General features: G+C 54.2%; 2 protein-coding genes across 2 annotated transcripts in view; one reads left to right on the top strand and one right to left on the bottom strand.

Moving 5' to 3' along the window:
- The window catches only part of NMNAT2 (nicotinamide nucleotide adenylyltransferase 2), a 32,101-nt gene extending 28,219 nt beyond the window's left edge, over positions 1 to 3,882 (top strand). The window contains exons 9-11 of the mRNA XM_052800749.1: positions 23 to 124; positions 372 to 439; positions 569 to 3,882. Coding sequence (XP_052656709.1) covers positions 23 to 124; positions 372 to 439; positions 569 to 671 — 273 coding nt within the window. The 3' untranslated portion in view covers positions 672 to 3,882. The remainder of the gene's footprint in view (positions 1 to 22; positions 125 to 371; positions 440 to 568) is intronic.
- A 126-nt stretch (positions 3,883 to 4,008) lies between these two features.
- On the bottom strand, positions 4,009 to 24,174 carry LAMC2 (laminin subunit gamma 2). Its single transcript, XM_052800748.1, has 23 exons — positions 23,998 to 24,174; positions 19,438 to 19,626; positions 16,791 to 16,920; positions 15,764 to 15,862; positions 15,448 to 15,584; positions 14,935 to 15,057; positions 14,616 to 14,805; positions 14,152 to 14,264; positions 13,621 to 13,839; positions 12,461 to 12,640; positions 11,712 to 11,945; positions 11,334 to 11,470; positions 10,846 to 10,999; positions 10,517 to 10,722; positions 10,161 to 10,240; positions 9,547 to 9,684; positions 8,609 to 8,753; positions 8,194 to 8,343; positions 7,551 to 7,665; positions 7,264 to 7,463; positions 6,508 to 6,666; positions 6,320 to 6,419; positions 4,009 to 6,108 (listed from the first exon to the last, which is right to left on the bottom strand). Exons 1-23 carry the CDS (start codon positions 24,077 to 24,079, stop codon positions 5,858 to 5,860), a joined length of 3,531 nt encoding a protein of 1,176 aa, XP_052656708.1. The 5' UTR covers positions 24,080 to 24,174; the 3' UTR covers positions 4,009 to 5,857.
- Between the last annotated feature and the right edge of the window lie 1,241 nt (positions 24,175 to 25,415).

The following is a 25,415-nucleotide window of genomic DNA, read 5'->3' as shown; positions in this document are numbered from 1 at the left end:
CCCTGCTTTGACTTGCTCCTAGATGGAGGTGATTGTCGGGGAGTTTGGGATCGTGGTGGTGCCCCGGGATGGAGCAGACCCCGACCGGATCATGAACCACTCCTCCATACTCCGCAAGTACAAAGTAAGTGGATACTTGTGTGGCCAGGGAAGGCTGTGAGAGGACCTGCAGCCTCTCTTTATCCGGGGGAGCACTTCTGCCACAGGGCACAAGATATCTCAAGGCCAGATGCTCTCAGCTGCTAGGTGGGATCAGCAATAGGGCCACCATGCAGCAGTCCCCTGAGGCCAGTGGAGTGGGGGGGGGCTGGCAGGGCAGACACCTGCTTTCAGACCATCCCTTCACTCCTCTCTTCCTCCTTCCCCTGCAGAACAACATCCTGGTGGTGAAGGACGATTCAAACCACCCCATGTCAGTCGTCAGCTCCACCAAAAGCAGGTGGGTGATGTAGGGGGACTCCCACTACGGAGTGGGGAGAGGGGTGCCCCCAGCCAGCCCCTCCATTTGCAGGGGTACCTGACCCACCCAAGTGGGCTCTGACCCCCTTCTCTCCCCCAACACCCCCAGACTGGCCCTGCAGCATGGAGACGGACACGTTGTGGATTACCTCTGCCAGCCTGTCATCGACTACATCCTCAAGAGCCAGCTCTACATCAACGCCTCCGGCTAAGCGCCAGAGGTCTTGCAGCGAGACAGCCCTCATGTCCCGCCTGCCTACAGCTCTCCATCACTCTTTTCTCTCTCTCTCAGTCCGTGTCTCCATCTCTCTCCCCACCCCATGGCCTCCTGCTCATGTCTGCCTCTCTCCCCCGGCGCCAATGCTCCATCGTGCAGCAATGTCCAGGGAACTGCAGCACAGCCCCGAGGGGAATGGTTTGGTCTCTTTTTTCAGGGAACTGCCCTGCCCCTCATATGCAGGGAGAGAGGGGGGACCAGTAAAAGAGCAATGTGCTTGGTGCGCTCGAGGGGAGGCAGCTCTGGCACCCCCCTCCCAGCATGTCACTGGGAAATGGTCCCCCTGGTCCGTCCTCCCAGCATGCTCAGAGCAGGGGCTTCCTCTTCTGCATCATCTTACAGTACTTAAGCTCAGTAAATCTAGGTGGACTTTTTTTTCTTAAATAGTTTTAGTGCGAGCCCTCTGGGCCTCTCGACACGATGACCAAATGAATCCTGGCTGGCAGCGGGCAGTTGCAACCCAACTGGCTCAGTGCCCCATGGCAGGTGTACCACTTCAGGCCAGCAGTAGGACAACCCAGCTAACAAAATCCTCCTTCTGGCCCTGAAAAATCATGGAGAGGGCATTTCTGAAGGGGAGCAGAGGCCTTGGCAGGCATTGCTGCCAAAGCATTACTAGGGGAGGATGTCATGTCTTACCTTTCCTTGGCTGCAAGTGAACCCAACCCACCCCAAGGCAAGTGGAGTTGGGGTGATGCTCTACTCAGACCCAGTGTCGGAGAGGGCACCCCACTGCACCTAGAAAGGGACTTGCCATTTATGAAGCCAAGAAACGAGGGAGGAAGAAGCAAGCAGGTGGTGACCCAAAGCTGCTGGTGAGAGTTTGCCCCAAACCTAGCTAAGCTTTGTGGGGGCTGGGTCCATCCCCATGCTCTAGCCTCCAGATCTCCACTTCTGTCTGTAAACTTCCCCCTTCTCCCTCCACTCCTACCCTCTTCCTCTCCTTGAAGAGTTTATTAAATGCATGATACTTTCCCCCTCCCAAACCAGCTGTGGCTACTTTGCACATCCCTTGGGACATGCCAGGCTTCTGCTCTCCTGCCTGTGACATGCTCCCAAATGCCGGGGATGGAGCCTAGTGGAGATGCTCGCATTAAAATCAGGGCAGGTAACAAGGAGCAAAAGAAAATTATTTAAGTCCTGTGGAGAGGAGTGTTGCTGAAGCAGGCCGTTGTCCTGCTGAGCATCTCTAGGGTGCAAGGACCACGCACAGCCCCTGGGAAAGGTCACAGCCGCAAGGAAGAAGGTACAGTCCTGCTTTACTCCTCACCTTTTCCTCTCCCTTTGCTCCATCTAATCTTGTATTGCTTTGGATATAGCCCTGCTGCCTATAGCTCCTGGACATCTGCCCACTCCCCATAAATTTGGACTAACTAGGCTCAGGCTAAGCCATACCACCACGCTCTCCCAAAGCACGACCATTACCCATGCTGGCTTTGTGGCTTTCCTAGGGCAGCGCTGTGACTAGCTGCTGGTCCCCAGCAAGGGACAGTGTTGTGTTGAGACACCCGAGGGCTGGGAGTGCTCCAGGGCGTTTCAGGGAAAGATCTGAAATTACCTGAAATTACCCCCACACACACCCCGTCCCCTTAAAAGTCTATAAAGGGTCACAAGCTGCTCTCATAGAAGCTCCAAATATGAGAGATTGCACTAAATTTGGTGACCTGCTGGATGCTGCTGGCATCTCTATAACAGCAAGCAACTTTGGACAAAACAAGGTAGCCTACAGCCACAGGCTCCTTGCAGCAGGCAGGGTTTTACGAGCAGTAGCTAACAACTTCTCGAGGAGGGCACAGCTCTTCCCAGAAGGGAAAGCAAGAGAGACAGAAGTGATGTGATATGCCCAAAGGCCAGAAGAGGTCTTCTCTTGCCAGGGATTTCCCTCTGCACAGAGAGGCTTGTTCAGGAACTGTTGTAAATTCAGCAGCTGAATCTCTCAGTGCCAGGTCTGGTATCTCCAGGCAGTTGCGTACGTATCCCGTGGGGTGAGGAGATACGCAGACACCAAAGCAGAGAGGGTGGCAAGAGTGTGCGGGACTTGGAGTGCAGGGATGCCTCTTCTCCAGGGAAGTCTTCAGCCAGTTTGAGCTGCTCACAAGCATCCTACTGAGCTCCCTTAGCTAACATGCTGGGCAGGTGCCCATGGTGGGACATCTCATCCATGAGACACTCAACATACATAAGCCAGTAGCTAGAGTCCTCTCCACCTGTTGTTCTCACATGTTCAGTTTTTCGGTCTCTCCTCCTTAACACAGAAGTTATTTCAGAGAGCAGCCTCCTTTCCTTGCCAGACGTCACCCATGTTTCTTAGCTCCAAGCCGGAGGAGAAAAAGCAATGGTAGCGACCAGCTCCAAAACACATACACACACGTAGAGCGGGGTTTTAACCTCCTGGGGGAGCGATGCCTCTTTGAAGGGGGAGGAAGGACAGTGGGTTTTAAGTGAGGAAAAGACACAGGGAAATAAAACAAAGGAGATAGAGAAGGAAGGCAGGCAGCGTGTCCGAGAGCCATCTCAGATCCTCCCTCCCTCCCTCAGGTACGCAAGATGGGATGCAGGGGAAGCCAGATGGCTTCCCATCCCATTGCAGTTAGGACGGCATGCCTTAGAGACGTAGAGTTGTGGTACGGATGATGAGTATATTCTGTTTTACTAGTCTTATCTGCGCCTTTGTGTATCCGCTCAGTAAAACTCACAGTACAGGGGGGGTGGGATGGGGGGTTTGTAACAGCTCATTCAGCTCTGGGACCGGTTTGGAAAATGTCTTTGGGTGGGTATGGAGAAAAAAAATAAACATCCCTGAAGAGCCATGTGACCACCAGGGAGGTGAGGACTGGGGTTTCCAGGGTGCAGGGGAGGGGTGGGAAGAAGCTTGTGGGTTTTGGTCTTTGAACCTCCACTTTTAAACAGTGCAATTTGCTGAAAGAGAAATGAACTTCAAATGCCTTTTGGGAAAAAAAAAAAAGGGGGGGGGGGGAAGGGGTTGAAGTTGCCATGCCACCAATTTCACCTTTGTCAAAAGTTTTGGAGCCTAATTTTTTTTTCTTCTGTTGCTATATGAAAAAAATGGTCATTGACAAAAAAAACTTTATCAGCAAAATGTTTAAATTATGTAATAAACAAAACAAAACAAAAAGATGGTACTGGTGTCATTTCGAAACAGCCCCAAGATCAAGTCAGCATGAAGAGCGCAACTGGCCGTACTGCTGGGAAAACCAATGGCCAAACTCACCCAAAACAGGGAGCTAGAGAAAATAAACCAGTAGGCAAGATCCAGCCAAAAGTATTCATTATTTATTGACCTTCTTTCTCCCTTTCAAAAAACCCAACTCATGGAAAAATGAAGTCAGGTCCATAGTACCTGTCCCCATGCTATACAATGGGAGAAGGAAGACATGCCAGAGGCAATACATCTCACTTAAATAAAAGTATAAGGCAGGCATATTACTTGGTATATCCTTATCAAGCAAAAGCATGGGCACTGCTTTATCAGAGAATCAGAGCTAACGAGGGGTAAGCATGTCCCCCAAAGTGTCCTCCTCCGTCCCAGACCTCTTCTTTCACCACCATGCAGGTCAGGGGGCTTCAGCAGAGTTGACTTCCAGCATTTGCCGGCTCTTTTTCCCCCTGAAATGGCATCTAAAGGAAGCTGGGAGTGGTGTCTGAATGGAACTGGACCCACAGGAAAGCTGTGGGTGGGTGACGGGAGCACTGTGATCTTCAGCTCCTCCAAGCTCTGCTCAGATGTACGGTGGGAAATCCTGCAGACTTGAGCCTCTGAGAAACAGCCAGCACCACGTGGGAGGGAGGGTAAAACTGGCAGCACCAAACCAAAGGCGGAGACACATTCAAGACATCATCAATACTTTTAAACGGATCAAATCAGGATGCTGGCAATCCAGCAGGGTGGGGCCAGGCTCTCAGACATGAGAGCCTGTGGCTGCAGACCCCTGGAGAAAGCACCTGTTCCTGTGACAAGTGCTGCAGGGTCCTGGGTGCTTGTGCAGAGGGGACACCACCTTGCTTCTCCTGGGCTCTGGGACACCCAGGAAGCTGCCTGGTACCAAACTGACCGGTCTTGGAAGGAAAGGTTGTGCTTGAGTGTGTAAGGGGATGGTAGGGAGACCTGTGTTTGCCCAGGAGGAGCTTTGACAAGAAAGCCATCCCTGAGGGGCTTTGGGACTCAAAGAGAAGTGTGGGAGAAAGAAAGGGGGCCCTCTCCTCCTGGCTGAAGGGAGCAGGTGGAGCAGGAAAGACTTTCCACTTGAGAAGCCCCAGCAGTGCTCTCCTCCTCTGCTAACCTGCTAGCCTAGGATCCCCTTCTTCCCCCATCCAGCACATTACCCTGAGCTCAAAACCAGCAGGCATCTTTATTTTTTTTCCCTTTAGCAAAACAGTAACCACCTCACTGAGAAGCACTGTGGAAGACCTGCAGCTTTATGAAAAGGGTCATCAGCAGCATCTGATGCTGAATCTCCAAGCCACAGCAAAAGCCACACCAGAGCCGCTCCCAAGAAGGTAAGGACTGGGCAGGCTGGGAGAAGAAAGCCACATGAAGTGTCACTGGTGTCACAGATCAAAACTTATCTCCCCTAGCTGCCACTTCATGCTGCTCGCTCCCTGCCTCCTGAGCTGCCAAGGTGAGGAAGACCCTGCAGACAACATGAGGTGGTGGTGGTGGTGGCAGTGTCAAAAGTAAGAACAGAGACTCTAGTCCTTCTGTGTGTGCCAGACGAGGAGAGGAGATCCACAGGGGATGGAGAACCTCTCAGCCATGAACTTCAGGCTCTGAACCGTGCCAACTCCCAAGGCTGACACCAAGCAACCCCCATCTGCACCTCAGAAATGTTGTAGAAATGGGATGCTGGGCAGCCAGTAGCACCTTCATGCAACCAGGTGTCTCCTTCCTCCTGTGACCGAGGGACGTACCACTTTGAAAAATCAGGGACTCTCCAGGGCCAGTGTGACGATGTGAACTTCAGCCGCCACGCTGAACTTGAGGGTAAGGATCAGTTCAACACAATCAAACACAGCTGGTCCTGCCAGGTTTGGGGAGGACAGCTGGGCCAGGCTCTCCTGCCTTCACAGCCTGGCAGGCGCTGCAGCCTTTCCAGAGCTCGCTCACGGCAATTCAATGGCTTTTGTGTTGTAACAGCCTGGAGGAAGACTTTTCTGGATATTCTCCAGGTTCTTAATATCTGCCAGGATCTCATCAATGCTGCTCTCCAGCGTCTGCACCCGGGCCTTCTGCAGCGCAGCTGTCTGCTCCAGCTCCAACATTTCAACCTTCAGCTGGTTGCTTCTGGTTTTGGCTTTGCTAAAATTCATCTCGAGCTGCTTCAGGCCTTCCTCGTCCACAGCACCAGGTTGGTCTGTGGCACAGGAGGAAAACAAGGAAGAGGGAATGATTCATGGAGGCTGAGGACTAGATTCTCCTAGATACTTCATCTCCATTCTGCTACTGCCCAGCCTGTTTACAGGCATCATCTGAGGCAGCTTCCCGCACAATTCCCAGCATCCCTGCCTAGACCCCAGTGGGAACCTGTCTCCATCCATGCCCTGCAGCAGCAGCGCAAAACCTACTCATCAGACGCAGCAGCTCTTCCAGGGTGCTCAACATCTCCTGCACGACCACCCCTGCCCGGCCAGCCTTGGCGTGGACCTTCTGAGCTTCCTGAGCTGTCTGAAGAAGGGAAGGAGGCAGCTGTAAGGTGAAGTCTTGCCCAAACATTGACAGGGAAGGGGGCAAGGCAAGGGAGATGGGGACCCACCTCCTGTATCACAGTGGCATCCGCCTCGACCTCCAAAAGCTTCCTCTCAAATTCGCCATCCACTTCCTTGGCCTCACGCTGCAGGGTGGCCACTGCCTTCTCTAGGGCGAGGACACCATCAGCCGTCTTGTTGGCTTCCACCTTCAGCTGTGTGATCTCCTAGGAAAGACAAAGGGACTTTCAGAGGGGCAGAGTATGGCTGAAATTGGTCTGGGTGCACTGGGGTGTGGAGCTGGTGGGAAGTGGTTCCTTCCACAGGGACCAAAATTACTGCAGGCTATCCATTGTCCTTCATGTGCTCCCACCAGTTGCTCCAGAGAGTTTTTTCTATGATTATGGCTCAACCTCTCCTGCAAACATCAGCGAATCCCTTGGGAATTACAACATACAGTCTGGGAGTCGAACTCACCAATGCCAGTTCTGGGAGCTCACAAGCCTGCCAGCAGCTCAGACTGTGGAAGTAAAAAATCTCCTTGGGTCACCAAAAGGTAGCTACAGAGATGCCACAGAGATCCTCACAGGACAAACATGCCTGCAAAGATCCTCATGCGCCCATGCATCTACAGGCAACTGTGTTATCTCCGCAGGACCCACTATAGACAAACGTCAGCCAAAAAGTCAACACATCAGGTCCAACAGTCAATGCATCAGGTCCACCATGAAGACCCGTTGGAGTTGCCAACCATCTCCTCTTCTTCCATGGTTTTCCCTTCCAAACCCTTTTCTGCCAGCAATAGCACCAGGACTGGCCCTCACCTGCTGTATCCCCATGGTGATCTCCTTTGCTTCCCCTGCCACACTGCTGGCCGCCTTGGATTCAGAAGTGGCGCTGCCCAGGATCGCTTCAGCTCGTTCCATCTTCTCCCTGGCACTTGCAACCATGCTGCTGATAATCAGTAGCCTCTTCATGGCATCTTCAGCTTCCTTTCTCTTGTCATCCGCTTGCAGGTTAAACTCTGAAAGAAACGCGTGTGGAAATGAAGCTGCGCTACCTTTGCGAGATCCCACAAGGGAAGGGAAAGGAAGGGTTTCTAGGACATTACCCCGGAGGCTCTTCAGGATCTGTTCCACCTCATAGAAGGTGGTGTTGCCAGCACTCACGGCTTGAAGGGCTGTGTTCCTGGCGAGGTCGGCTCGGGACAGCAGCTGCGTCAGTGTCTGTGACAGGCCAAAGGGACACAACAGGCAGATGAAGGACACAGTATGGGAGCACTGGACAGTCCCAGAGCAATCTGCAAGGAGCCACAGAGATGGGAGAGAAGACCCACCAGCTTGTTCCCAAATGCCTGCTTTTGCCCCTGAATCAAGGCTACCACAGCCTGATCTGTCAGCAGAGGCTTGTGCCAGTGTTCCTCAACCAGCTCCAGCCATCCTGAGTCATCTTAGCTCTAATCTTTCCAGGACCAGGTCTTCAACCTGCCTTATATGGAGGAGATGTGCAGGTGAGACCCCGCATCAGCAGCTCCACGCACACGGCGAGGTCTCCCACCGGCTCCAGAAGACCAACCCCAAAGTGGCTGCTTTTCTGAGGAAGGGTACTATCCTGCAGCAGGCGGGCAAAGCTATGTCCCCTTTAGCAAACAGGCTAGGACAGCTGGTAGTAGCGGTGGTGCCACAGGCATCCCATCAAGGCTCCAGCTCACACTGAGGACAACTCAAGCCGCAGCCCCCCAGCCAACCTCTTACCGCTCTCTCGCCCTCTCCCCTTCGCAGCAGCTGCTTGATATCTTCCTCCCAGCGCCCCGTGCGGCTCTGCAGCTGCCTGTACTGTGCCATGTAGGTGTCCACCAGGCTCAGGAGAGCACTGGCGTCCTGCTTCAGCTGGGTTGCTTCCCCCTGAAACAGAGATACAATGACTGCCTGGGGATCCCAGCATCTCCCCAGTGCTTGCCGGGAACCACGGCAAGCAGCAACGGATGCTTGTCTCTTGCTCCTTGTGCTGCAGCCAGCTACAGGGGCAAAAGGGTGGGAAGATGCATATCCAATGGCTCTCCAATGGGGATGGAGCCCTGGGAAAGGCTGAGCTGCTGGCAGGGTAGCAGGGAGGGCATAGGGGAGAGCAAAAGGGGATCTCCTGGTCCCACAGGCACAAAGCCCTCACCTCAAAGGACCCAATGTCAGTCTTCATCAGGCGGGACAGGGAGCTGAGGAGCACCAGGCTGCCCTGATAAGCCTTGTCTGCCTCAGAGGCCATCCCATCGGCCTCAGCCTTCAGGCCTCCAGCCAGCGACTTCAGTTCCTCATACCTGCACGGATGTGAGGTTGAAGAGCATGGTACCAGCCAAGCTGCCAACCTCCCACCACAGTGTTAATACTGCCTCCTACATCAGCTGGCTCACGTTCTCCAAGGCCACATGCAGATTTATCACTCAGGGAAAGCTAATTGCAAACATCCTCCGCATCCCAGCCCCTCTGCCAAGCGGGGCATCTGGTGGGTCCTTGCTCCCGCTCCAGAAACCAAAGGCATTTCACGCCATCTGAACCCTCACAGGCTCCATGGTGGCTCTGCTAATCCCTGCCCTGCCACTGGATGTTTCCTCCTACACATCCCCATTCAGCTCCTTAACTTCGTTCAGGGCTGTTGCTCGCAGCCCACCAGTGGTGTGCAAAATCCCAGCACCACGCTGGGCTCTGGAGAGGCACCAGCCCGACCAGGAAAGCCACCCAGACAACACAGGGCTAAATCTACCCTTGGGCTAAACCCATCCCGGATCCGCAACCATGTGCGGAAGTAGTTCCCTGGAAGCTTGTTCACATACACGGCATTATACCCCTTCCCCCAGCTGCATGCAGGCCCCTGGGAGCATTATGGTCCATGGGGTGGGAAGCAGATGCTCCGCAGAGCTGCCGACCCTCCAACCCCGCCGCTCAAAAGTGCCAGCGACCGAAGTCCGTGCAAGTCCCTGCCTGCTCTGCCTCCAACTGCATGTTTCTGCTACTAAGCTGGGGAGGCAGGGAAGGGGGCACAGATGCTTGGCCATGCCCCTCCTCCCTCCCACATCCCCCCACAACACGCAGGTGAACGCAGCCTCCACTCACTTCCCGAGCAGCTCCCGCAAGGAGCCGGAGGTGGCCGTCTCTCCTCTGGCGGCCACACGCACCAGCTCCAGCGCCTGCCGTGCGTCCTCCCGCGCCGCCTTCGCGGCTTGCTCAATGGTGTTGGCAGCTTGCGTGTGGCTGCAAAGCACAAGGGGCGGGCTTGTGAGAAAGGTTTCCCGCTCGAGTTTTCTCCACCAGCTTCCTTTACTGTTGTATTCAGCAACGCTGGGTCACACCCTCTCGGGAAATGCAGCGTGTTTGAGAAGGGGACCCGTACTTTGCTTGTCCCTCCTGCATCTCTCCCAAGGGTAAAGGAGCACCGGGGGGAGGCAGATGCTGCCTGTTCCAACTGGCCACCCATGGGCCAAACTCTGACCCTAAAGATGCTTCTAAAACACACACAACACCACCTTCAAAGGCAACCAAGGATAGATCTGCAGGGCAGCGGAGCCAGCCCAGCAGCTGCATCTTCCCCTGCCCCAGGGCTGGCACAGAGCTTGTGGCAGCTGCAGCCTGGTGGCTAGGCAAGGAGCCCCAAAAAGGACTTTCTGGGCACCCAGCAGGATCTCAGTCCCCCTTCCCCTCTCTCGCGGATGACAGTGGGAGCAACTCACCTGTTGGCCAGTCTGAGAGCCTCCTGGGCCAGCATCAAGAACTGATTCGAGCTCCCAGGAAGGTTTGAAACGGGAAGAGTCTGAGGAGGGAGGAAGAGAGGCATGAGTGCTTTTCCCTGCCTTTCATCTGATTCAGCAGTAAAAGAGGCAACTGCAGCATGTAAAACCTCCACAGACCCCCAAGACCCCTGCCAGCACCTCTCCAGGTGCCAGCCCTACAGAAAGGGCCACCAGAACATCATCTGCACTCACAAAACAAACATAATAACTGGCATACATTAAATTCTTGCTTTGTCCATGGATTTTTTTTCAGCCCTGGGCTAGACTAGGAACGCGTTGCACGGGGATGTTCTTACCACCCGACGCAGAGTGGCTCCGCTGCGGTCCAGGTCCAGCCTGGCTCTCTCCAGCAGCTGCCGGGTATCCTGCACCTGACTCTCGTACTGGCCCCCGAGAGACCTCAGCCTCTGCACCGTTGCCTTGATCCCATCCAAGCGGCTCTGGGAGCTGGACCCTTGCCCCTTCATCCTGGCCACGCGGCTTTCCAGAGACCTGTCAGAGGCTGGTGAGAGGGAAGGAGGAAGGCTGAAGAGAAACTCATCGCTGAGCAAAAAGTCACAAGCAGCAAAATCCTCTCCTGATATAGTGCAGATGGCCTCATCAGAGGGCAGCGGGTGGGTGGTACCTTGCAGGCTCAGGGCTTCCCCGAGGATGGTCCGCAGCGTCTCCTCAGCCAGCTGCATCCTCCCCTCCAACTCCTGGCTCTCAGCCCCACCACCAGCTTGCACCTCTGAGAGCAGCAGCTCCAGCTCTGCCAGCTGCTGCAGGTACAGGTCCACCTGCAACCACAGCAGACCAGGCCATCAGCCAGCGGGGTGCCAAACCCACAGTGGAAATACCACGGTGGGAACCAGGTCCACAGTCTGACCAGAGAATGGAGAGCAAAGCGAGGGCTCATTTTTGGGTGGGGCACAGCAGGCCAGCAGCTCTAAGTCATTGGGGTTTTGTTGGTTGAATTGGGTATAAACACAAAGTTCAGGCGCAGCCTGCAAAATCACTTCTCACTCGCACCAGGAGGAGATGCTTGAAGAGGCCAGGAGGAGATGCTTGAGGGTAAGCGTATCACTGCACCCCTTGCCGCTCAGTGGCCCCAGGGCTGGCACAAATGCTCACCTGGGCTTTCACCTGGCCGTAGCAAGCCGGGCACTCACTCTCTTCACAGGTGGGACCCTCGAAGCCAGGCTTGCAGATGCAGCTCCCATCGCTCCCACACTTCAGGGGCTCGGCACCAGCTGAGTCGCAGGCACAGGCTGCAGGTTGGAGCGGCACAGGTTCAAAGGAGCCTGTCCCCACCTCAAGCGTCAGCAAATCCTTCCATCCACCCTCTCCCCCTGCTCTCCTCCCACCGTTTAGACCTGTGCTCCGGTTCCTGCTCCCCGCTCCCGCTTTCCAGCCTTGGCTTTTATAGCATCCCCCTTCCCATCAAGCCACTCTGCACTCCAGTGTGGATTTTCTTACTCATCCCCAGCACAAACAGTGCCTGGCTCTCACCTCTGCACTTGTTGGCAGGATCGGGGGCCAGGGGGTTCCCAAAGAAGCCGTCTTTGCAGCGGTCACAGTAGAAGCCGGCGGTGTTGTAGATGCACTTGAGGCACTCGCCTGTCCGGCGGTCGCAGTTCCCCACGGCATTGGGCTCCACGTTGCCGTTGCACTGGCATGGCTGGCAGGGCCGGGAAGCCACTGGGTCTCCAAAATAGCCGTCGGCACAGTACTCGCAGTTGGCCCCTGGGAAAAGAGAGATGGGGCAAAGCTCACGCTCTTGCTCAAAAGCAGAGGCTGCCTCGCTCCCTCTGCCCCGCAGAAATGGGGGCATTCGGCCACATCGGGGCTGACACAACAGCACCTCCACTCTCCTCACCACCACCGCCAACACACAATGCTCTGGGCAGGCTCTTGAAAGCAGGGTGCAACAACTGACCTCAGGCAAGTTGTTTCCTATTTGGGTTTTTTTCCCCTGTATTTCCATTCCCCTCCCTCTCCACCCATCCTTTTTCCAACTATGTTATCTGTTTAGATAAGAACCTTTCCTGGGGCAGGGCAATGAACATTTACACAGCCCTCGGGGCTGCAACACCCCATTACAGGCAGAAGCAGCAGTGCTGTAGGCAAGCTGGGCTGAGAAGATGAGATGATCCACCCGGCTCGGAGCATCCTGGCCCGCCGATGCCTGCGTCTCCCTGTACAGCAGGTAGAAGCTCTGGAGAAAGGCAGAGCAGAAGCGACCTGGAGAAGGGCATTACCGGCAGCTCCAGCAGGGCAGTGGTCACAGATGACCTCCTCGCCACCCGGCACCACTGAGCAGCCTTGGCCATTGCTGCAGGGACATGCCCTGCAGCTGTGTGGCTGCCAGGGGTCTCGGTAGAAGCCGAAGGGGCAGCTGACACTGTTGCCCACGTTTTCATCTCCTGAGTAGCATTCCCCTGAAGGAGGAAGGAAAAGGCTTAGGGCAGTTTGCTCTCACCCCTGGCGGGACACCCTCCATCAGTCCACCTCCCAGCCACCCTTTGCTGGTGGCCACACCACCTTCTGCAGCACAAGCACCCATGGTCCAGCATCCTCCACCGGACCCCTTGAGATCCCCACGCCTGCCCATAACATGCTCCATTTCTCTGCCCATCAGTCCTTCACCATGCGGGAAGGACCACGCCCTGCTCTTACAATGGGAGCCCAGCAAGACCCCACCGGTAGCCCACACCAGGGCAGGAAGGCTGGCCATCACCACCCAAAGGTGGCTGTATCTCGTTTTTCACAGCTCGTATAGCTCCTGAGGAGCCACATGTTGCTTTTTGTGCCTCCTGTTCAATGCTCAGATATTTGGAAATTCCAATTCAGACTTAGAAAATACTGACAGCTTGACTTTGCATTACCTTGGTTTTACATGGCAACACCGTGGGCTATTTTAACAAGACTGTAAAACATGTTCACATTGCTGATATCTACTCACACCACATAGAATCATGGAATAGTTTGGGTCGGAAGGGACCTTTAAAGGTCATCTAGTCCTACCCCCCTGTGATAAGCAGGGACATCTTCAACTAGATTAGGTTGCTCAGAGCGCCATTCAACCTGATGGGTTACCATGCTTACCTTTAAAACAAAAAGTCAGAAGAAAAGTTTTTAATGCTATCCAGGCAGTAGGAGTTGCTTTTTCTCTCTCCAATGAGCATCATCTAAACCCAATTTGGTCCAAAGGCATCTTACCTGTTTTTCTGTCCACAGCACTCCTAGGCTCTGGGGAGCTTTATCCATGATGTTCCCCACACTCCAGCCCCCCAAGTCAGTGATCTTGCCCCACTCAGTGCCTCCCCCCACCTCCCTATATCTCAATTGTCGGGATGCAGGCAGCCACCCTGCAATCCCATATGCCCTACAAGCGCAGCATAGTGGTGGCTTCTCTTACCAGTGTCAGGATCACAAATTCCTCCCCCCTGGCAATTGCACAGCACGCAGATGCTGAAGGGCCCCAGGCCGGGGGCATCCCTGCGGTAGCCAGGGGCACACCTCTCGCAGAACTGGCCCCGGTACCCCACCGGGCACTGGCAGCGCTCCACCCAGGGAGCAGGGACTCCGGCAATGGGCTGCGCCGACACCAGGGTGACATTGTCGATGTAGCCGGTGCCTGGAGGGAGATATGGCCGGTCACCCGCAGGGGCCAGCAGCTCCACCTGCAAGTCCCCCACACACGGGACCTGCACGGGTTGCATGTTTCATTACAACGCCCACAGGCCGATGGACCAGAACCAAGGCTTTGCTGTCCCTGCTGTTGCCATCCTGCTCAATCTCTTCATAATTTATTTTGTCTATCTTGGGGCACTTTTAAAAATTATTATTTTTTAACACCTGTTAGCAAAGGTGTCTCCATCGGGAGACTTAGCGTCTCCAGCAACGAGGAGAAGCCAACCTTGTGCTTGCATGCTCTCCCTCCACTTACTGTACTCCCCAAAGGTGGCTCGGATCCAGAGAGCTGTCAGGTTTCCTAGCAGCCTGCGATATTCAAAGTGATTCAGCCTCGGGCTCCACTTGCTGCTCGGGTGCTCATCCAACCTGCAGTGGGAGAGGGGAAAAGTGGAACCGGTTTCAAGAAAATGAGATACCTCATCAAGAAAATGCGGCAGCCCTCGCCCATCTCCCTCCTGAGCTCAAGGCTTTGGAGAACAACCTCCACCCATGCAACTGACCCCGAGCAAAGTACCCAGCCCAACCTCAAGCCAGATTTTCTACTGCCTCTTTCACAAAGTAAACTCCTCATCCAGGAGAGAAGCACCTGAGGTGCACCCAGCCCAAATCAGGCAACCATTTGCTACATCCAAGGGATCAGAGTTGAATCCAGGAGCTCCTTGAAGCTGCAGCCTTTCTTGCTCACCCTGCCCCAAACACCCCAGCATCTCCCTTTACCTGAACATGTATGTCTGGCTGACACCGCAGGGCAGGACCTTCCCCTGGGGCAAGAAGGGGGCAGTGACTCTCAGGCCATCTCCTTCCAGGACCACGTCGTGTGGTGATGGCTGGCGTCCCCCTCGGTCCAGGCGGTAATCAAAGGAGAGCGTTTGGCCGTAGCTCAGCTGCTGGTTCCCGAGGAATTTTGCTGCAAAGGGAAGAAAGGGAGAAAATGAAAGGCTTAAAACCTTGCCTTCCTCCTAAGGGCTCAGTTCACAGGATCAGACCAAGCAAAGGGGACACCATCACCTCTCCCCCTCACCAATCCCACACCTACCAGGTGCCACAAAGTATATTGGCTCCGATCTCCTCGCTGCTATGAAGGCATCCTGATGGCGTGGGGACCACTGGAGCTGGGCTGGGGAGCCACTTTCATGGACACATCGCCAGCCTTCAGCACCTGCAGCACCAACAAGGAGCAGTCAGTGGGGACAGGGAAGCTGTTTCCAGGACTCCAGCAACTTTCTCAAGCTGAGTCTTATCAAAACCCTCCAGCTTCCTACCCCTTGACCTCCAAGGGGGTAGCACAGATATTCCTGTGCCAATACATCTGTAAATAAGCCAGGCTGGGCATAGAGGTTTCCTCCCAAGTGGTAGGAAAGACATGATAAAGCAAGCTTCCACTCCACCCCACCCTCGCACCCTACTTCTGCCTATGATCAAACCATCCCACCCATCAAAGCACAGGGACTGCCAGCAGGGCTGCGAACCAGGCAGGTCCTCCAGCATGTCAAAGAGGAGGGATAGCAAACACCCCCAGGAGCCATAGGGATGTCCTGCTGGGCTTCACCTTGTTGGAAGGTGGAGGTGATGTTGTAGATGCTGTGGTTGTCCGTGCTGACGCACACAGCTGAGTGCCCATAGCAAAAGCAGGGGGAGCATCCCATGGGGTTTCTGGCATCCAGGTTATAGAAGTTTCGCTTGCACCTAGGAAAACACAAGAAGGTGACAATGTTCAAGTCCATTTTCTCCTCTTCCTGGCCAACACAACCATCGCCACAGCTTGAGCTCATCACCAGGCTGGGATGGCAAGATGTGCATGCACAACTGCCAGGGAGATGGAGGACATGCCACACAGAGGTCCAGCAAGTCCTCCTGACACCCACCTCTCGCACCGCTCTCCAGTAGTGCTCGCCTTGCAGACACAGCGGCCGGAAAGGCAGCCCCCCGTGCTGCCAGCTGGGTCGCACTCACACTGTAGGCTCCTGCAACAGGGACAGTGGGAACCTCTACTTGGATTTCCAGCTTGGCCTGGGAGCTCAGTGCCCCCAGCTGTTACACAAGACAGTGAAGAACCACCCCCCCCCAGATACCAGTCTCATGCTAGAAGGGAAAAAAATAATCAGCAGAACCATCTCTCTAAGTAATCCAGCTGCAGCAGTATGGATGCCAGGCTGAGACAGTGCCCGACAATACTGCCCCAGGACACCAGACCCACCTACAAGAGCAAAGTGAAGCTCTGCTGAGCTTAATAAAGCCTGGCTGAGTTTAATAGACACTGGCTGAGCTCCAACAGGCAGCAACATCCCAGGGAGGCTCAGGCAGGAGGCCAGACATGCCAGCACAGCTGCAGGCAGCCACCCCTCACCCCCACCCTTTGCCTGCTGGGGGCCCCAAAGAGGCAACGGCAGGGTGAAGCAAGGAAGAAGAGGACACAGCGCTGAGGAAACCAAACCAGAAACGCTTTGAAAGGTGTTTAAACAGGGCTTTGTGCAAAGGAAGGGGCTGATTTTTGTATGCACATCTTTGCATGGGGGCAGTCCTTGCAAGTGGCACCGACACCAGGCAGACCCACGCATGGGCAGGTTTTATTTTACATCAGCTAGCCTACCTGGTGCCTGTTTGGCATTATCTGGATAGTAAAACAATCGCCTTGGAGTGTGATTAAGCTCAGATTTTGATGCTATTACATGACAGCGAGCTCTGCAGGCTGGAATGGAGGTCCAGCCCCATCAAGCCTACTCTCTCCCAGCAAGGCTAGCTTAAGGCTATGGGTGTGCTGCCACAAAACAAACTGCCTCTGCCCTTGCATGGGGTGTTTTCAGCCAGCACAGGCTCTTTACAGTGGCTGGGAGAGCTCTGGAGGCTGGCCCTCCAGCTGTCCCCATGCCACCAATGGTCACCAGCACTTACTGCCCAATCCTCCGGCACCCAGCCTCAGAGAGGGACTCAAAGCCAGGCTGGCACTGGTCGCACTTCTTGCCCATCACACCAGGTTTGCAGCTGCACCGGCCGTCGCTGTCACACTGTGGGCTGAGGGCACCTGCGGAAAGAGGGGAAGGAGAGGTTCAGAGAGGCACCTTCCTGCGCTGTCCCGGCAATGCTGCTGGCTGCAAGGGAGCAAAGCACCATACCGTCATTGCAGCAGCAACCCAGCCCCAGCGACAGGTCACCCCTTGAGATCCCAGCACAGGACTGAGACACCAGGTCTGGCTGTTAAAGCTGCTCCAGCCTTCCCGACTGATGCAGAAGACTTGGAGGACATAAATCCCAGCAGGCATTGACCAGATGCCCAGGACAAGGATCCTCTTCCCTACTATAAAGGTCATTGTGAAGGATAAGACCAACTCTAGGGCATGCAAACCAAGCAGAGAATTTTTTCTTCTTTGCCAGACCCTCTGCTAGTAGACATTGGTAGAACTTGATTTTGGTGCCTCTACAAGGATCCTACGGGGCCAAGGGCCATGGCAGGATCTTTCGTTTCTGACCTACAGCTGTGCACATGCAGACATGAAGGGCAGAGGATGCCAGAGCCATGGGCAACCATCCTGCCGCTGGGCCCTCCTGGCACACCAGTGCAAGGGGCAGCCAAGGGGATATTCACCCCACCACCACCTTAAAGCCTATGGCTCTGTCCTCTTGCCACCTGTTTTTTGTGTTAGGTGGTGCTTCTAGTGATCTCCCTGCATTAACAGAGACCAACAGGCATTTCAGTATCTATAGCACCTCAGTGCAAGATGTATGAGCTACCTGCTTGCAGAGCATCCAAAACGTGATGAGGATGAAGGAGCAATCATGGCTACTGCGTAACCACCACAAAACCCACAGAAAACACTCCAGAGCTAGAAATCCCATCTTGTAGCCCTGCAGCCTGCAAAAAGCTGCCGGAGGAGCTGGAGAGGCTGAAGCCTCCTGTCCATCCCCAAGCGCTGCAGCACTTTGCACCACCTCCCCTCCTGAGGCAAAACACTGTGAACTCAGGAATTATCCTTTCACTTTTACAATGCAATTAAAAGCCTTTGCTGAGCCCGCCAAACGTTATGACATCCAGGAACAGCCAGCCTGACTCACAAAGCTGGCAAAAGCCGCTGCTTCCCCAGTTGGGGCTTGGCTGCCATCCTCAAGGGACAAGCAGCTCCCCACAAGGCAGCTCCTGGTGGGCATCAGCAGGTTCATGGCCACCTGCTAAATTCATGGTGGAGTGGAGCAGGATCCCTCTCAGTGAAGCAGGGATTGTTGATGGAGATGCTGGAGGGAAGGGTTGCCATCCAGAGGGACCTTGACAGGCTGGAGGAATGGGCCCATGTGAACCTCATGAAGTTCAATAAGGTCAAGTGCAAGGTCCTGCACTTGCGTCAGGGCAATTCCCAATATCAGTACAGACGAGGGGATGGATGGATGGATGGATGGATGGATGGATGGAGAGCAACTCTGTGGAGAAGGACGTGGGGATACTGACAGGGTGGCAAATTGGACACAAGCTGGCAATGTGTGCTTGCAGCCCAGAAAGCCAATCGTGTCCTGGGTGCATCACCAGCAGCGTGGCCAGCAGGTCAAGGGGGTTGATGCTCCCCCTCTACTCCACTCTCATGAGACCCCACCTGGAGCACTGCGTCCAGCTCTGGGGTCCCCAGCACAAGACATGGACATGCTAGAGCGGGTTCAGAGGAGGCCACAGAAAGGGTCAGAGGGCTGGAACCCCTCTGCTATAGAGAAAAGTTGAGATAGTCGAGGTTGGTTGGCCTGGAGAAGAGAATGCTCCGGGGACACCTTATTGAAGCCTTTCAATATATAAAAGGGGCTCGATATACAAAGGCAAGCTTTGCAAAGGCTTTTAATTGCATTGTAAAAGTGAAAGGATAATTCCTGAGTTCACAGCATTGCGCCTCAGGAGAGGAGGTGGTGTAAAGACAGAAAGACTTTTTACCAGGGCCTGTAGTGACAGAACAAGGGGCAAAGGTTTTAATATGAAAGAGAGGAGGTTTAGATTGGACATAAGGAAGAAATGTTTTATGATGAGGACGGTGGGACACTGGAACAGGTCACCAAGAGAAGTTGTAGATGCCCTGTCATTGGAAGTGTTCAAGGACAGGTTGGACAGGGCTTTGAGCAACCTGGTCTAGTGAAAGATGACCTTGCCCATGGCAGGGAGGTAGGACTAGATGATCTTTGGAGGCCTCTTCCAACCCAAGTCATTCTGTGAGTCTGTGATTATTTTGGGGGGTAGCTGGGTCTTGAAGCCTGGACGCAGCCTCGAGCTCCTGAGGGGTTCAAAACTCCAGCACCAAGCAGTGGAGCACCCGGGAGGAGGAGGAGCTCCTATGACTTACAGTGCAGCAACACAGTGCTGGGCTCTGGCACCTCTCCAAATAATGCCAACTGGAACCAAGCTCACCCCGCTTGCTCCTCCTGCGATGCTCTGGTCCGGTGTGTAGGGACCCAGAGCGTGACCTGGCCGATGTCCTCAGCAGGGCCAAGGGACACACACGGCGGCAGGCACTTTAAGCCCCCCTTAAACCTCTGACCCAACCGCCTCCCCTCCCAGCAAGCGGCCACGTACCCTGGGGGTGGCAGCGGCAGGGCAGGCAGCAGTCCTCCTCCCACTGGCGGAAGAAGCCCTCCTTGCAGCGCTCGCAATGGACACCCTCCGTGTTGCCCAGGCAGCCGAGGCAGCGGTACCCGTTCCCCGTCTCCTTCAGGAGGTGCCAGTCGAAGACGCACTGCCTGGACATCCCATTGCAGTCGCAGACTGGGGAGAGGAGAGAGACGTCTCAAATGATGCTTAGAGATGAGGGCACCAGTTGTGAAGCTGTAAACCCATCCTGATGGCCAAGGAACAAGCCCAGGCAATGCAAACCGCCTCTTCTTGCTCTGCTAGTAATGAGACCTGTCCCCACATCTCTGCACTTGTCCCCACGCGTCTGCATCCATCAGCCACCCCTGTGCCACCAGTGCCCACACTGTGCCCCGCATCCCCGTGCTTTGGAGTGATGCCCGATTTCACTGCTGACACAGCTCAGGACAGACAAATCCCCCGAGCCAAGCAGCCCTGCTCCACAGTGCAGCATGGCCAGGGATGTTCTCCATCCTTTCAGAGGCCTTCCAACACAACAAGGTCTTTGAGTAAGCAGAGGTGGAAAAAAAAAAAACAAACAACCAAACCTTGTGCTGAGAAAAGCATGGGGAATCTTACTGGTGACTGCAGGGAAAAGGGAAGGATCCCTGAGATTATGTTTTGCTTCACCCAGCCTCTGACCAGGAGCGAGCCCAGAAGAAAAATCTCAACCAACTTCCACCAACTCCCTCCATCTAGGTCTGCAGTGCGAATGTCCTCCCAGCCAAGCGCATGGGTGATAGGAAGTGGTTTGTGATCAGAGGAGCTCAGCAGAAGCGTGCCAGCCAAGAGGTAGATTAAAAAAAAAAAAAAAAAGTTTTGGCAGGATTACACAAGTTCATCTCACCTCACCCTCTCCAGGAATAAAAGCTGCAGCTGCCCATATCACTGCATGACGGATGCCAGGAAGGACAGACATGGGATTTTTGCATCCCACTACAGCCAGGAGAGACAGGACCTCTGGAGGACAGACTGGCAGATATCTCACCAGACATGCTTGCTCCAGCACTCTTCTTCATTGCCTCACCCAGGTCTTCTCTTGAAGCCACCTCTCATCCACTTGCCAAGCCCTCAGTGGCCAGTACTAGCATTTAAGCCTGAGGATGTTTATTTCAGATTACTTCCTCAGCGCCACCAAGGAGAGCAGACATGGTTGAGAAAATGGTTGGCAAAGACAGGCAGGAGAAAGAAACACCCTGAGACAAAAAGCAGGATCTGCAGGGGTGCAGAGCCTGCTAATGTGCTTCTCCAAACCACCCCAATGCTGCCACAGGATCCTCAACCTCCCTCCAAGAAACTCTGCTCACTGCTGACCTCCTTGGCACACAAAAGGCAGTCCCCAGCTGCCCACCGCCAGCTCAAGTCACCTCTGACAGCACAGGGAGGTGGAGGAAATCCAAAAGCAAGCAGAAACCTGCAGCATGGATGCAGATGGCGGGTTGCACTTGATACTCAGGGAGGCTCCTCCTTCCCAGCACTCTTCTGGCACAGCTTAGCCCGAGGATACAAAGTCCCTGTCCTCTGCATCTCTGATTCCCAGGACCAGGCAAAGCCTCCTGCGCTCACCACCCAAGCACGCAGTGCCCGCCACCCTTGCACACACCCATGAGCACCCGCATACCAGACGAAGGCACTCAGAAAGCTGCAGCCAAGCCTGCTGCCAAGGAGATGACCTCATGCACCAGCAAACAGGGAGAGAGGTTTTTCCAGCTCTGGCAAACGCGGTTCTTTCCTTGCAGCCTGCCTGCCAGGAGACTGAGACCCAGCTGCAGAAGGGGACCTGTGGGTGCAGAAGTCCTGCCTCTTAGGGTATGAGGAAAGCATCTAGAGCTTCAGTGGACATCACCAGTGGCCAAAGGGCAGAGACAGTGCGAACAACCCACTGAAAGCAGCAGCGCAGGACTTTCTCAAGGTATTTGTGCTCACCTTCATGGTGGGACTGCTTGGGGTCGATCCCACCCCCCATTCCTCCACACTGAAGCTAGAATATCTCAAGTTGGAAGGGACCCATAAGGATCACCAAGTTAAACTCCACCCACGCATCACCCTACCTCTACATAATCCAGAGGATTTACTGGCTTGCTAAATTACAGGCATGAGCACTGTTACCCCAGGGTATGAAAACCTTTTTTCAGGTCTTGCTCTAAGGCTGCAGCATGTTGAGAGCCAGCTCTCCAGCCCTGGCACAGATTCAGATCTCGCTAATCCAAAACCATTTAAGATGCTGTTGCAGATTAGTGCCACCACCTCACCAGTGTAGCTGTTCCTGTTGCTGGTCTTCTCCTGGAAACTTTGGAGCTCAGGCAGGTTAATCTTTACCAAGAATGAGGCACTGGAGCTGCTAACGAGACAGAGCATGCAGGAGCTGCTGAAAGAGGAGGACCAACTGAGGATGGGATCATTTTTGTACCCAGGTGCCCTGAAGCTCTATCCTGAGATCATCCAGTTCTCAGACAGCTATGGAGAACAGGCTCCACAGAGGAGAAGGTTTGCAGCTGGATTTCTTCAGCGCAACATTGGGATGAAGGAGGTCCGTGGCACGCATCCAGCAGGACACCATTCCCCCAGCTCCCGCCCAGCAAAATAAAGCGTGAAAAATGCTTGTTTGCTGTGCTGAGACAAACTCCCACATCAGAAGGCTTGGAGAATAAGATAGGCAGCTTTGGACCTCTTAAATTGTCTTCTTAAATTCACAAAACCAGAAAATGAGGTTGGCCCTGGGTCTGCAAGGAGCAGATCCAATAGCCCTGTACATATGAGCTGGTCTGCAAAGACTACTCCTTTCATCAAGAGACCAACAGACCTTTGCATGCAACAAAGCCTCCACGAGAACATGAGCCATTCCCTGCTTTGTGCTTTTGGGACAGTGACTCAGAAGGCTGTCCCAACTGCTACCCCAAGTCCTGGGTTTCCCCATCACCTGACTCCACAGCTTTCTCGCTGCAGGAAGACCTGCCTGTGTCTCCTGGGGCTCCATCAGCATCAGCAGGGAGAGACCACATGCAAGACCTAAAAGCTGCCATTTGGTGTCTTGTCTTTTCCGACACACTGAGTTAGACGCCTCATTGGCACACTGGAGCTCTGACCTCCACACCCCAAATCTTCCCCGAACCCTGGCAGATCCCTTCAGCCATCATGTGCAGGCACACACCACCAAGGCAAACGCACGCTTGCTCGGGCGAGGCTCTGCACAATTCGGAGTACAAGCACCCTGACCTCTGCTGCTCAACCAGATCATACCTGAACCCAATTTGACTCAAGGAGTTCATTCGCAAGCGAAACAGGGTTACGTGTTCTAATTGCAAGCACACATCTAGCGCTGGGACCAGAGGAATAACAGCACAGGAGACTAATTCACGCCACCGAACCGACTCAGAAAGTCTGCTGCAGCATAAAAGCATGGCCGGTTATCGACTGTCGCTTTTACATACACACAGAAACAGGTTCAAGGGTCCATGGAAAAGCAGAGGTTGCCTACACGCTGCCAGGAAGTGGGGGGGAAGAATCTACATCAGTATTTTAAAACTTGCATGCAATTAAGGCTGCTGTAATAATTATCCAAGTACCATGTAAAGAAAATCAGGTCTTTTTAAAAAAAAAGAACACCCCCCCCCCCCCAAAAAACCCCGATTATTCAGCACTTTTTTCCCTATCACATTGCACTGCACTTAAAGGAAAACTGATAAAAGACCAACTTCCAGTCCAGTAAGCATATTTCAGAACACCAGTACTGAAGGCAAAAAAAAATTGAAATCACTTAGTACTTACAAAATACATGTGAAAACCTGATTTTGGCTAAACATATCCATCTCCAGAGTATAGCCAATATGACTGAAACCCCAATATTGAATTACCACCGGGCTGAATGCACTTAAACATCCCTGCATTGCACTCTCTGCTACAATTGCACATGCAAGAGGATCCTCTAAATTTTTAAAGCTTGCCATCGGTCTAGGTACCATGGGAGACTCCCTACCCTCCGTGGGGTGCGGCGGGGCCATGGGCACCTCGTAAGCCCTACAGGCTCACACAAAATACAAACACCACATGTGTTGCTACAGCAAACTGGATGCTGGATGCTTCCAGCTCTTCCTCAGGCTTAGGGAAGGTTTTGGTTACAGCAGCGGCGGGCAGATCAGCCACCCGCTCCCTGGGTGATGCTCGTGCTCATGCCCGAATCCCACCCAAGTCGCAAGACTTTATACAGAAAGCAATAAAGTAATTGCACATAAAAAAAAGGTTATTTAAAGGGAATGCCAGTAAAAAAACAAAGTCTAAATGCTCATACGGTATTTAACCCTGGAGGAAATGTAAGGAGAAGTGCCCACAAATCCAATTTTAATCCCAAAGGTGGGAGGGGAGAGCACCCTAGCAGGGTGCTGCAGCACCTGCTTGGCTCCCAGTTACCAGCACTCTCTGGCACTGGGGCAGGGCTGCAAGCAAAGCCGCCGACGGGATCGCACGTCAGCACAAAAGCAGGAACAGCCGACCTTCCCGAAGTCTCACCTTCTCCTCTGTTGGCACTCAGGGCTGCGGGCAGGAGAGACGCCATGAGGCAGCAGAAGGCCAGGAGCCAGCACCCAGCCATTTCTTGTGCTGGGGAGCACAAGGTGCCCACTCCAGCAGACAACGGCAGGGCTTGCAACTGGCTGCCTATTGCTTTTTTTTTTCCGGGTGGTTTTTATCAGCTGCTCCACCTGAGTCACTCCCAACAGGAAGAGCGTGTGTGCCGTGGGCTGACTCACCCCAAGCAAGAAGAGCCCAGCCCAGGGAGTGCAGACAGGTGCCCGCCCCGCACCATTGAGACAGGCGTGTCGATGGGGTGCAGCACCCCAAGGACCTCCTGCCTGCACCCTCCTAGGGGTGCTAGCTTACAGGGAAAAAGAAAACGTAGCCACAACCCCTGCAGACACCCCTCCTGCCTGTCCCACTCGCCCAGCTCCATCCCACCCGCTGTCGTTCCCTCCACGGGCAGGGCACCGGTGCTGGCCGAGGAGAGCCGGGCTGCCCGGGCATGCAGGCGGCTTGCAGGGAGCTAAATGAAACACAATGAGCTCACAGGAAGCCTGGGGAAGGTGGGCAGGGACTGCCTGCTCACAAGCCAGGTCCAGCCAACCAACCTCCAAGAGCAGGGCTCAAAAGCAGCCAAAAGAGATGACTAGCGGGACTCACAGCCGAGGGCTGCTGGGGATGCAAAAAGACCCTGAGGACAGCTTGGACATGTACTCAGAAAGCAGATCTATCAGGATTTACCAGACAAGCGTCAGGTTCAGGAAATCCTCAGACCTGGAAATGGGGTGGAGGCCAGGAACCATCACACACGTTTGCTTTTGCTCCCAATGTAGAAAATGAGGTTAGAGGGGTCCTTGGCCTGACCCAGTACAACTTTCATGCTAGAAAGAGGATGAGGAGTGGAGATAGAGAGGGGAAAAGGCTTGCCTGAGGTCACTGATGGAGCCAGGATGAGAATGCAAGGCTCCACAGCCCCAGGTCCATTAGCATTTTGGTCTCAAGGGTAGCCAACGAGCCACACAAGACACGAAGGCCAATTCCACCTTGCTCCTCAGCTTTGCCTTGGAGGAGGACATGACCACTTCTACAGGGAAGAGAGAAATCCGGAGGCACGGGTCCTCCTAGTCCTGCATACGTCAGGATAAGTGAGACGCCAGTACACTTACCTGACCTGCAAAAGCAGTCCACCAGAGGATCACAAGGAAGGATGGTCCCTTGTGCTGCATCACAGCATCTCCCCTACTTACTGTCATGAGACACCTACTGCCACAAGTGACCACGAGTGGTCCACAAGCATCTTTAGATGGAAAGAAGACACCTAACAGATTTGCTCCCAGTCTAAGACACAAGTTGCCTTTCAGGTCACCTTCTGCATTAGGGACTGAAACTCAACCCAACAGTACTGACACACT

The sequence above is a fragment of the Harpia harpyja genome, chromosome 11 (genome assembly GCF_026419915.1).
Source record: "Harpia harpyja isolate bHarHar1 chromosome 11, bHarHar1 primary haplotype, whole genome shotgun sequence".
NCBI classification, from domain to species: Eukaryota; Metazoa; Chordata; class Aves; order Accipitriformes; family Accipitridae; genus Harpia; species Harpia harpyja.
Note: the sequence above shows the minus strand (reverse complement) of the source record. Positions and strands in the feature narration are given on the sequence as shown.

Coding starts and splice junctions, on each gene's coding strand:
- LAMC2 (XM_052800748.1), bottom strand. CDS start 24,079: ATGGCTGGGTGCTGGCTCCTGGCCTTCTGCTGCCTCATGGCGTCTCTC. Junction 15,863..16,790: donor GGGTGCCGGAGGATTGGGCA/GTAAGTGCTGGT, acceptor TCCCTGTTGCAG/GAGCCTACAGTGTGAGTGCG. Junction 12,641..13,620: donor AATTTGTGATCCTGACACTG/GTAAGAGAAGCC, acceptor TTCCTCCTTCAG/GGGAATGCTACTCAGGAGAT.